At 48.8% G+C, this 12,737-nt stretch overlaps 1 protein-coding gene and 1 long non-coding RNA gene across 2 annotated transcripts; both read right to left on the bottom strand.

Moving 5' to 3' along the window:
- LOC149342004 (uncharacterized) lies at positions 1–1,537 on the bottom strand. Its single transcript, XR_016282991.1, has 3 exons — positions 1,322–1,537; positions 1,022–1,070; positions 1–216 (listed from the first exon to the last, which is right to left on the bottom strand). It is a non-coding gene; the product is annotated as an uncharacterized LOC149342004 (long non-coding RNA).
- A 7,927-nt stretch (positions 1,538–9,464) lies between these two features.
- On the bottom strand, positions 9,465–11,614 carry LOC149342003 (uncharacterized). Its single transcript, XM_089542069.1, has 2 exons — positions 10,503–11,614; positions 9,465–9,737 (listed from the first exon to the last, which is right to left on the bottom strand). Exons 1-2 carry the CDS (start codon positions 10,782–10,784, stop codon positions 9,561–9,563), a joined length of 459 nt encoding a protein of 152 aa, XP_089398195.1. The 5' UTR covers positions 10,785–11,614; the 3' UTR covers positions 9,465–9,560.
- Between the last annotated feature and the right edge of the window lie 1,123 nt (positions 11,615–12,737).

The following is a 12,737-nucleotide window of genomic DNA, read 5'->3' as shown; positions in this document are numbered from 1 at the left end:
TACACCATGAAATGTATTTCTTTTAATCACATGATCACTTCTATAACGACAGCTACATGTCTGAACCAAAAGAGCTGGTGACTCGCAGAGGATTGTGAAAATGTAAGCAGATGAAGGTGTCTTCTAGAGGTCAATGTACCATTTCCCACGTAAGACACCACATGTCTGATTTGATTAGTGAAGTCTAGTGGTAGGACTCTTCACTGCCAAAGGAGACTGCAAAAAAAATAGGAAAGGACAACACATGACTATTTTATTAGAGCAAAGGAGGTCATGTAAATATGTGTCGCCTTCAACAGATGGCAATAAATGACCCACAGTAAAACTCTTAACTGAAAGCCGCCTTTCTATGTACGAAGCGGAGGGACCACAATTTGAAGCTTTATGAATTTCCTTTTAAAGATGACGTACTCCGTTATTCGTTTTTTCTGCGAACAGTTCGCGAATGGAATGCTTTGCCGCCACATATTGTTAATGTTCTACCTAATGATGCCTTTTTTCACGCGTTAAGTGTATGATTTCTTGTTTTTTGTTTTTTTTTTTAATGTGAAAGTGCCCCCTGCTGTAATGCCGAAAGGCGATGCAGGTACCAAACAAACAAAAAACAAATGTTAGAAAATTAATGTTAGAAAAAGCAACCATTGTGTGTTGCTTGATAAAAGTTTCAGCGGTGAAGTTACTTGAAAGCAATACACAGTTGTTAAAGACTTCATATTTCGGATATCTTCGTGACTGAAAAAGTAGGCACTGCCTGGGCACAGGCTACATTTTAGGATTTCAGTTCCAATTTAAACGGCAATTACCACTTCAAAGCCACTGATAGCTCTCATCTAGTAACTACTGTATGAGAAGTCTCCACTTGTTTACCCCTACTGCATATAGTCTCTATATATACTCTAGCGAACGCAGTACTCTCCGACTGATCTAGGAAGGGCAAGTGACGATGATGGGTGTTGGCAGTCGCCACTGGAAACGCGTCGACATCGAGCCAGATTCTCTGACGAGGCACTAATAGACTTACCTGAGCACCGAAAGTTCAGGCATTCCTGGATCGCTTCCTTTCTTGAAGCCTGTAATCAGGAAATTTGCGCACACACTGTTGTATAAACCCCTCGGCTGTGAATAACCGTCGCATAACTTCAGCCACTTGTGCAGCCAGATTTCTGTACCACTTTAACATGACCATGCGTAAGCAGTAAACTTACGACAACAAACAGTACTGCACTTATAAATACCTATGAAAGTGGGTTTCTGCAGTCCATTCAGTCAATGAAATAACATGCAGGAATGTGAAACGTGCGTAGACAGCTACGGGACTTACCCATGTATAGCACAGTTGGAATGAAACCCCAGTGAAATGCTTTCTTTGCGATGAACAGAACGAGAGCTGCTTTTTGCTTAGCTTCTGGGCTCATCTTCAAAGTTGTATTTCACGCAGATAAGTACAAATCCGCGGGTAGTCCTCGAGGCCGGCAGCACACCGCAGCACAATCAGCACATGCAGCAAACTTGCGCACGCACTTGGATTTGGATATATGGCCAGATGTGGCTTTTCAAACGACCTTGGCTTTCGCGTGGTATCGAATGGTCCGTACGAAATTCTGCTGTAAGTGTCGTAGCTTGTTCTGTGGGAGACTGCAGTTTTCCTAGTTTTCGCGCAGAGTTTTTTCCGCAACGACAATCCACGTCTCGTTGTTTCCACTGCAACAATCATGCCAGCTGTCCTTCCGATATCCGCCGTATCAGTGGCAATCAAATCGTCATCTAGTGGCCGTCGCAGCGGGAAAATCAAACCAAGCCAAGGGCATACTCGAAGAATTTTCTTGCACACTGTACCAAGGGCCTGCCCTGAGGTAATTCCAGCTAGATATTGCGGCTGGAGCACTGGACAAGCCTGAACAATGTATCTGCAGTCTCTTTTTGTTGGCTCAACATGTACGTCTTGTCTGTTCCGTCTGCATTTCGCCCGCAAAGATTTCACCGAAGCTTTGTCCGTAGCAACCCCGCGCGGGTGTCAAAAAGCGGCAAGCTTTCTGTGGAGTTGTGGCAGAATAGTTCCTGCTTAGCTACTTCTTCTTGGCGCAATATTTTCAGGGGTCGGCTTCTCGTCAGCGCTCGATCTCCACCGCTGCGTCTCAGCCGCTGGAACCCGTTCTCTCAGTTTACCACAGCTCTAGCTTGTTCCCTTCAGGCCGCACGACAAAGAAACGCTATAGGGGAACACCACATTTGGTCGCTAATCCACGTATTCATTTTTTACATCTTGTGAACACTCCAGCCTGAGTACAGAAGGTAGCATTGCACCTGGTAGTTCGCCCAGCGCTCTTGACTGAAGTCTCAGTACCGGATTTTAAATGGATCCTGAAATGATTTAGATGGGCATATTCCAGTGCAACAGATTTGTAGAGGTAGTCTTTGTGGTTATTCGAGTCAAATTTGAAAGCTCTGCGTGGACCCTATAATTTAGAAATAATTTTTAAAAAGATCACTGATTTGCTCGCGCAGTGTCGCAGACTGCCCACTGACGTCATCGGAATAGGGGACGCACGGCGGTGAGGTGTCGCCCTAATCGGTTACGAGCTACTGCGAGCGGCGATTTTTAAAAATCGCCTCCTCTCTCCATGGTCGGGGATAATCCCCTCCCTGCGTTGTCGGGCCGCTGTCACGCTAGCAGGGTCACGAGAATCGGCCGACGCTATTGGCTGGGAGGGGTCCTTTGACGGAGAAAAGCCGCTTCGTTCTTGAGTTGTATCAGGATATAATGCTTTCGCATTCCCGCATGTTAGCGGTCTTGCCTCTGTCGAATTATTTTTAGAGACAGCCTCCGGGAACCGTATACATAGTTGTCTACCACCGTTAAGAAGGTTTGACAGTTCAGGTGAAATAGGTCGAGGCAAGGGCGTCCGCAGAATTTTTTGCAGGGGGGGGCCCCGTTGGTGCCCCGGGGGGGGGGGGGGGGGGGGGGGGTATGTTCGTAGCAAAAAGGCGCTATTTGCGGAGTAAATTTATTTATTTATATATAAATAAAAATTAAACAAAATGCACACATGAAAGAAAAATTACAAACAGCAAATTAAAGCGCGGCTAGGAGAGGTACATTGGAGTTTATCAACGAAGAAACAACTAAAATTAATAAAAAATGCAAAAAGATGCTATATCACTTCGTGGAGAAGAGTGCTCAGTCTTCCTGCATACGGGTTCTCGACTCACCCGGATTGATGACCAGCACACAGCACAATATGTTCGCAAACACGCAACTACAGTCACTCAGTCAGTCTTCCTTGAACAGCAACTGTAGGCGCCTCGGATTTTTCTGGGCGAATTGCGTAATTACACGTGTGATAAATTCACTTCTGTGCTTCATTACACGCTCTCGGTGCACACTCATCATACACATTGATTGGAAAAACTGTTGAACGCGTACGTTGAAAACAAAAGATGACTATATATACAACGAAAACTTATTTACAAGATAAATGCACGCTCGCAGCTTCATACACCTCGCTCCATCTTGCTTGCGCATCCGCACAGTCGAGCAACCCCACACACACTGCTCGCCGCTCGTCGTTTTCTCGTCCGCTGTCTTGGTTGTTCTCAGCTTCGCTGACAACCGGCCACTAAAAACACCCAAGCACAAACACAGAGGCGCGCACACGTGCGAGGGCTTACTTGCCGCAGTATCCCCGAATGCGCACTTTGGGGGTGAAAGGAACGCCGCGCAACTTCCGAGGGGAAGGGACACTCGCCACTCCGGTCGGAAAATTTGTTTTTGTGTTTTTATGGGGTTCAGAGCCCCAAAACGACTCAGGCTATGAGGGATGGAGTAGTACAGAGTTCCGGGTAATGTCGACCACCTGGGTCTCTTTACCATGCACTGACACGCACAGTACATGGGCGCTGTTGTGATTTGAGGCCCAGCCATAGGTGACAGGCGAGCCAGGCAGGCACCATCGGGCGGGCTGCGTTGACCAAAGGCGCTGGTTTTCACAGAAGACGCAAAGAACGCTGGTGTGGGGGCGCCTCGGGAGACTGCGTCGCCGTGAACAAAAGCAGCTAATCCCCTTTGCCGGAGATTCTGAAAGCGGCGCTTCTACCGAACTGCGCTACACGTGGATCGGAGGAGACAGCGAGCGGCGGCGGCGCCAACTCATCGCCCGCTTGCCCCTGAGCAGCCCGACAAAGCGGGGGTGGACACGGCTGATTTGTCCTTCCCTCCTTAAGAATTCATCGGTGACCGGCGTAACGACATAGGCGAAAACAAGATGCCCCGTGCACTGTCTGCCTCCGTGTCGCTATCTCTCTAGAGATCAAAGAAACAGACACCCATCTCAAGGCGGCTCGAAACACATGCTCGCCGGTGCCGCTGTATGTCTGGAACAGGTCGCCCTTCAGTAGAGCTAACGATGGCGTGGTTTGAAAACGGCGGAACGACGCACGCCCGGACGCGGCATTTCGCAGATGTGACCATGCGGGGCTGCTTTTACCCTTTTGACTGAGCGCACCACCGCCCCTGGTGTGCGGCCATCACTCACGGTTCGAGTGAGTGATTTTCCAGGGGGGTGCAACCGCCCCCCCTTGCCCCCCCCCTCCGGACGCCCATGGGTCGAGGCCAAGAACTTCCCAGGGAACGCCAGAGAGGTTGGTAGGAGTGGTTCCGCTGGATTCACTCGAGTAAGGGAGCACTTTTAATAATAATAATAATAATAATAATAATAATAATAATAATAATAATAATAATAATAATAACTTGTTTATTTCCATCAGTGATGGGGTAGACTGCGGATAAAAGCCGCTTGACAACAAGCGACTTGACTGAAGCCGTTACTAGATTACCGTTACTAGATTACCTGGTCAGTTTGCAAACTCCGCTGCAGCTCGGCTATAGTGCCTAGCTCGGCGGCCAAACGTGGCCCCATTCGTGTCCCTCTCGCGTGGTGGCGTTATCGACGCTGTTGGCCCGGTCCGGCCGGTCTCTCGTCACACGAACTATCGCTATCAGACGAGCGCGCCGTGTTTCACGCCACTTTAAGCCGGTAATTCCTGTTTAGCGAAGATATTTCCAAGATAGGGCACAAATATTATTCTGAATGTGCAACTACGGTGGCATTAAGGCTGCGCGAACGGTCCTGGGCGGCAGAGGTGCGATCAGCTATTTCGATGAGACACCTGGATCTTGGTCGGGTATAGTTTTTTTGTTTCATTTACTTCTCTACAAACTAAATGACTATTTGCTTACGGCGGGCCACGAAACGATAGATGAGCCGAATGTTGCCGAAAATATCGAAGCATGTACGATCGGTTTGAAGCAAGACAGTCAAAGATGCATACGTGCTTTTTAAAGGGAGATGCAGCAATACCACCGTGAAACTTCGACGTTATTAAGGTCATAAAACGCGAAAAATGACGGTAATAGCAGAGGTCAGATTGAAAGTAGTTTATTCAGTTCATATAAGAAAAAAAAACATATACATCTTAATGGGAGCCATTTTTAATGGGCCGAACAGTTACAAGAGACGTGCTTTTTTGTTTGCAACAGCCACCTTCTCCTTGCTCTCTAAACGGTGATTAACATCTATAGAGAAAAAGTGCATTCTTGTAGCGATAACAAAGTTCAGTATCTAAAAAGTGAATGCCGACATGTGCTTAGCACAACCCAAGCGAGCAAGGCTGCACTTGTCCAGCTCTTCCTGCACTTTCCAGAAAATGTTTGCAGCCTTGGCGATGGTCAGTGTGAATTGCGGTCGCACATTACGATGAACGCTTATCAATTGCCTTGGTTTGGGAGCAGACAGGTCGACAGCTCGGCCGCACCGACTCACGGACGCATAGCTCGGGTATATTCTAGTACACTATAGCTCGGGTGCACCGACGCTGTTGCGCTTGTGTGTTGAGTTGCAGCCGGAGCCAACGCCGCACGAGCTACGTCGCTCGAAACGCACTTATATAAATGTGGCAAGGACACACAGGAGCAGCGATCAACTTGCAGCGCAGTTTAACACCAACAAAAAAAAAAACGCCTGGCAAAAAATTACCGACGATTACGTTACTTCCTAATGCGAAATTTGAGCGCAGCAAATAAGCTGTTTCACCTTTTCGATAGATTGAGGCAAAGAAATCGAGCAACACATGTATGCGCTATCACAGATTTTTTTTTTTTATTTTTCACACGTATTCCTTTAACAAAGACTCCACTAACAGTTCTTGACAGTCATGAAGGAAGCTTTGTGGTCGGAGAAACAGACTGATATATGTTCGACTTGGTACACCAATGCTTGATTCTCAAAGACGAGATCTATACAAGTGCCTCGCGAGGTTGTCACAGCCGTGGGACGCGTTACGAGCGAGAGGAACGGGATGTTCTACCGCATAAGTGTTAGGAAATTGCTGTTTGTCTTTATGTCAACATTAAAGTCCCCCACTACTAACATCGGTGTGGATCGATGGACGGTTAATGCGAGTTGCAGGAAGTGCACGATGTCTTTCGTGAGTGCGGTAGGGGCGAAGTAGGCAGCTACTACCAGCAAGCCGTTGGGCAACTTTGCGGCGCACAGTTCGGCAACTTCATGTGACGTGCCAAACATTTCGACTGATATTGCAGAGAGACCTGTGCGCAAGTAGATAGCGACTCCCGCCGCTCTGTTGTGGTCTCTGCGAGCACCACAGCAGTATAGGAAATCTATGATTTCGAGAGGCTCTTCGGGATCCATCCAGGTTTCAGCAAAGCAAAGTACAGAGGAATGGCGCAGAATGTGATCGTGGTGTACGTCCTTGGCATGTGCGGCAAGGGAGCGTACGTTAAGAATGTGGTTGTGAATGATGAATCAAGTGCTGCCAGCGAATGACGCGTCCATTGGCTGTCTGCGTGTGTTACTGATGTGTGGTTAACATGTTAAGCTTCGCCTGTAAGAGTGGAACGCGACAGCGTCTTGCAACGCTGCCAGGGAGTCCACAGAACGCCATCGCCAATTCGGCTGTACGCCTTGCTGGACGGTAAATTTATTTTTTGAGGAAAGGAAATGTATCTCTCTCGCATATCTTGGTGGACACCTGCACCTCGCCGTAAGGGAAAGGGGGAAGGTGGGAGTGAACGAAGACGCCGTATTAGCTAGACGCGTTTTTGTTCATTCCAAACCATTCAGCTGGCATTACGGAGTGGCTAGCGTGCTCGTATCGCACTCCGGAGACCCTGGTTCGATTCCCCAACTCGACCAATTTCGTTCTCGGTTTTATTGATTTATGCGGTCTAACTAGAAAGGTTAATTAGGCTATTTCATATTTATATTCTTGTATTTCTATCCATCGTGTTCTGTCATTAACCTGTCAATTGTTGGAACTGTCTAGGATGTTCGACACAACGTATATGAAACGAGCAACGTCTTACTGAGTGGGGAAGTGCGTGGTGGTGGAGGGAACGCGGCTTCGTACTTACCTGTTTTTTTTCAGCAGCGTCTCCTTCCGCGGACGCTGTTGTCGCTGCGGCGCGCGTCTTTCTTTTCTTTTCTTTTCTTCTGACCTCTTCATTCTCCTCTATATTAATTAGGCTAATTGATTAATTAAGCAATTAACTAAACTCAGTCCAACTTAGTTGCAGCATCACTATACGATCCCTTTGATTGGTTGCATGGTTACTAGCCAAAGTACAATTGGCCCCATTTGAAATTCGCGCACTGTGACGTCACGAGCATTTCGACCAATTGAAAAGCGTTACATTGGGGGCGGAGCTGGTTACGAGGCCGACGCCGACGCCGACGACGACGCGAAACCCAGGAACGGACGCCAAAGAGCTGCGCTCTAAAAAAAAAAAAACGCTTGGCTGTATTCTTCGCTGACGTGGTCAGCGTGGCTACTCTGCCGAGAAGCCGGTCAAACAGCGACGAGAGCGCCCCGCTCGGCGGTACAGGCAAGGGCGACATCCTTGGCGCCGGAGTTTGCCAACTGGAAAAGTAATCTAGTAACGTTGCTTCTCACAACTGGCTACGGGAGAGGTGATCTCAGCCGTTATGCTCGGCCACCATTCAGATTCATGGGCGAGGGCTTAGTGCGACTTATGCCTTGATGTCGTTCATGTAGGAGGATCAAGACGGCTGCAGCCAGTGATGAGTCGAGTGCCCTTGAGGAGGAGGCCATCACAAACAGATAGTTTAGATGAACTTTCCTGAGTCAGCCGTGGCGGAAATCAGTTTCTTCGAAGAAAAAAATGCTAATTATCAGGCTAACTAAAATTTACAAATTATAATTTAATTAGCAACGTCTGGTGGTTACTGCCAATGGTGAATTCACATATCAGTTTCCATTTAGGATGCCGTATCAGTTTCTGGAACGAAGAAAAGGTCACTCTATGAAGCCATACAGCCCTGCACGTGACTTGTTGCAGCGCCCGCGGCGCACAATTAAACAGCATGCGCTATTGTTCCACGTCACGCTCATAATTTTTCTTTACAGCTTGTTGCAAGCAAAAGGACACTCACTTCCAACCTCGTGGTTGTTGTTTTTTTTTTTTTGAAGCGAAAGCTTCACTACGGGACCTGGGGCTTCAATCGCGGACCGTGTAAATTTGACCTTCAGCTGAGTTAGAGGTCAAACCATGAAAAAGATGGTTTGGTTTGGTTTATGGGGTTTAACGTCCCAAAGCGACTAAGGCTATGAGAGACGCCGTAGTGGAGGGCTCCGGAAATTTCGACCACCTGGGGTTCTTTAAATCGCACAGTACAGAAAAAGACATTGAATCGATATCCATGACTGGGAGTCGAACCCACGGCTGTGCGAACAGATCTCTTTTAAGGACCGCTCAGCGAGACCACTAGAAAAAAAAACACAAAAAAACTACGCTATCGCCGCAGCCATTAAACTGCACCACACACTGCGCTGTGCATTCGCATAGAGTTAATATAACCACGTGCATTCGAGAGCGTCGTCTTCATAAATTTCCATCTACTCCGCCCCACGGCACTGCCTGCTCACCGTCGCCTCTACGTAGCACAAATCCGTGCTTCCGCTCCGATTCGAATGTAGTAAACATTCTCTGTAGTTTTTTTAGAACGGCGCAGCAAAAGAAGTGTATGCTGCGATACAATAGAACAGCTAGGCCGTTCGAATTCGGCGCCTAGTCATTGCAACACGTCACCAGCGGATAGAGGCGCACAAAGCTTCCTGGGCGCCTCATGCACTGTTTCGGTTTCGTGGGAAAAAGACTGGACTTCATCGATCTGCTCAGCTTTTTTAAAGTACTACTTTTCCTTAGTTCGGATACATCTGGCATCGTCTATACCTTCGAGCTCGCCGTCGGCTCTAACCGCAGCGCTATTGAATAGTTAATGGATCTTATTAATTAGCTACCTAATTGGGACTAATGGCTCGCTGAAACGTCCCTTGCCGCATTTGGACTCGAGGTGCTCGAGTTTGTAGGAAAAATTTTTCTTTCGCTTCACTTACGAGCACAGCTGCAATGACTCGACCGTCATACATGAGTTTCGAAGGCTTTAATGAGTCTCTGCAAGCTTTTGCTTGTTGCAAAAAAGAAAAGACGAAAGTGAAGCAAAATTGCACGGAGGTTGTGATGCTTAGGTCGAAGTGATGAGCGCTACGAACTCGTCGTAGTTAATTTGGCCGTCTCCGTCTACGTCAGCTTCCCGTATCATTGCATCAACTTCTTCGTTTGTCAGCTTTTCCCCAAGAGTCGTCATGACATGACGGAGCTCTGCTGCAGTGATGAAGCCGTTGCCATCTCTGTCGAAAACCTGCGCAAAACGGAGAAAATATGGCACCGTTTATATGAAAGTGTGATGCGATGTCCTACTTGCTTTGCTTGTCACACTTCCTGCAACACGTGTTTCATACAGTCACGAACGCGCACACGCTTTCCTGTCCATCTACGCTATCACTTTACTGGGGCGCGGTGTGACACCTGGGGCAGTGTTCAGGGTCTTGTCCAAGATTCGCTTGGGTTTTTCATTTTCATTGTTTGCAGTAAGACAACTCAAGTCTGCATTGAAGCTCCGCCCTGATTCAGGACCGCCGAACAGAGTTCCTCCGCTACAAAAAGTATACCGTCGTTAAAACTTTCCTTGCTACAGAAACTGACCACGAGACGAAATTATACGCTCGAAAATTTCGATGCCTATCGCTTGTTACGTTGGTTTTCTTTGCTGTTTGTGAATGGTCAGCGGAGTAACAATAGACCCCGCGGACTTTTTAATGTTCTATCCTACTACACTGTATATGGGGAAGGGAGGGGGGTGGAGAGAGAGAGAGAGGGGCGACAGCTAGGGTAGCCGGATGCGTGCCAACAATATAGGCACTTCCAAAAAAAAAGCACCGGACTTGCTTGCGCTACAGGGCTTTAGAGAATGACCTTTGCTTGGCTGCAAAAACTGATAGTACACAGTCCTGTCCGTAGCTATGAACTCACCACTAGCACTAACCATCCGCCCGAGAATGCGGAGTTTCCCCTCCTAAATGTGCCTGTTCCGGTGCCCAAGCGAGGAGCAGACCGGCGCGCTCACCTTGAATGCCTCCCGGATCTCCTCTTCGGTGTCCGCACTGCGCGCCTTCTTGCTCATCAGGACGAGGAACTCCGGGAAGTCGACGGTGCCGTTCCCGTCGACGTCCACCTCCGCGATCATTTCCTTGAGCTCGGCCTCGGTCGGGTTCTGGCCGAGAGCGCGCATCACGGTGCCCAGCTCCTTGATGCTGATGGTGCCGTCGCCGTCCTTGTCGAAAAGCGCGAACGCCTCGCGGTACTCCGCGACCACGTCCTCGGACAGCTGCATGCTCGATGTAGCCATCGGGTTGGCTCACTGCTGGGCCGCTGGTGGCTGCAACGTCGCGTCCTGGTACACGGACAGCTGTGGGCCCTTGGCACCGCCTCTGTTGCTGCTGGCCGATGCCCCGGACTTGGCTGCACTGGCCGCTGGAGGTGCTGTGGAGGCGGCCGAAGCTGCTGCGGCGCTGTGTGGGAGGACCTGCGGAGGCTCGCCCGAGGACCGCTTTCATGCGGTCGCCTCACGCGAGCACGAGCAGCACGAGCCTCTGCTGGTGTTCTTCTTCTTCACTGATACCCAGGGTGGATAATCATTTATGAAATAAATGGTGCGGCTTACATTCGGATCCGGACACATTGAACAGTTGACCGAAGATATTTCAGGATGACCCCTAATCCCACACTCTCCTTGTCTTTATGACAACCCTGTTTTACCACCACCATGACATACCCGAATTATTCGTGACGTACCTGTGTTTATTACTCGGCTTGACCGCCCTTCATTCCTGTTCATCATGGCGAACGTTTCGAAGGGAAGCGCTCCTCAGGTATCTCGAGATTTACACGCACGCATATTCGAGCGTTTGGGCATTTGCTGTTTCGCTCAACGAATCTTATTTCGAGCCGCAATTAACCCAACACCGAGAAACACGACTGTGTTCACGGCCCAGAGCAGCGTCCGGTGCGAAGAACGTTCAGCGCACTGCAGCGACAAAGTCCATAGCGAGTATACTGCGCTGCCTTTGCGGAAAAAAATGTACACAAGGCACAAGCATTCCGGTTTTAAAGCGAAGTAGCCATTTCATTTACGACTGAAGCCAAGGGCGTCCGCAGAATTTTTTGCAGGGGGGGGGCCCGTTGGTGCCCGGGGGGGGGGGGGGGGGGTATGTTCGTAGCAAAAAGGCGCTATTTGCGGAGTAAATTTATTTATTTATATATAAATAAAAATTAAACAAAATGCACACATGAAAGAAAAATTACAAACAGCAAATTAAAGCGCGGCTAGGAGAGGTACATTGGAGTTTATCAACGAAGAAACAACTAAAATTAATAAAAAATGCAAAAAGATGCTATATCACTTCGTGGAGAAGAGTGCTCAGTCTTCCTGCATACGGGTTCTCGACTCACCCGGATTGATGACCAGCACACAGCACAATATGTTCGCAAACACGCAACTACAGTCACTCAGTCAGTCTTCCTTGAACAGCAACTGTAGGCGCCTCGGATTTTTCTGGGCGAATTGCGTAATTACACGTGTGATAAATTCACTTCTGTGCTTCATTACACGCTCTCGGTGCACACTCATCATACACATTGATTGGAAAAACTGTTGAACGCGTACGTTGAAAACAAAAGATGACTATATATACAACGAAAACTTATTTACAAGATAAATGCACGCTCGCAGCTTCATACACCTCGCTCCATCTTGCTTGCGCATCCGCACAGTCGAGCAACCCCACACACACTGCTCGCCGCTCGTCGTTTTCTCGTCCGCTGTCTTGGTTGTTCTCAGCTTCGCTGACAACCGGCCACTAAAAACACCCAAGCACAAACACAGAGGCGCGCACACGTGCGAGGGCTTACTTGCCGCAGTATCCCCGAATGCGCACTTTGGGGGTGAAAGGAACGCCGCGCAACTTCCGAGGGGAAGGGACACTCGCCACTCCGGTCGGAAAATTTGTTTTTGTGTTTTTATGGGGTTCAGAGCCCCAAAACGACTCAGGCTATGAGGGATGGAGTAGTACAGAGTTCCGGGTAATGTCGACCACCTGGGTCTCTTTACCATGCACTGACACGCACAGTACATGGGCGCTGTTGTGATTTGAGGCCCAGCCAGAGGTGACAGGCGAGCCAGGCAGGCGCCATCGGGCTGCGTTGACCAAAGGCGCTGGTTTTCACAGAAGACGCAAAGAACGCTGGTGTGGGGGCGCCTCGGGAGACTGCGTCGCCGTGAACAAAAGCAGCTAATCCCCTT

Source organism: Amblyomma mixtum, chromosome 5 (assembly GCF_055824585.1).
Source record: "Amblyomma mixtum isolate Tamu chromosome 5, ASM5582458v1, whole genome shotgun sequence".
NCBI lineage: Eukaryota > Metazoa > Arthropoda > Arachnida > Ixodida > Ixodidae > Amblyomma > Amblyomma mixtum.
This window is presented reverse-complemented; position numbering and strand designations above follow the sequence as displayed.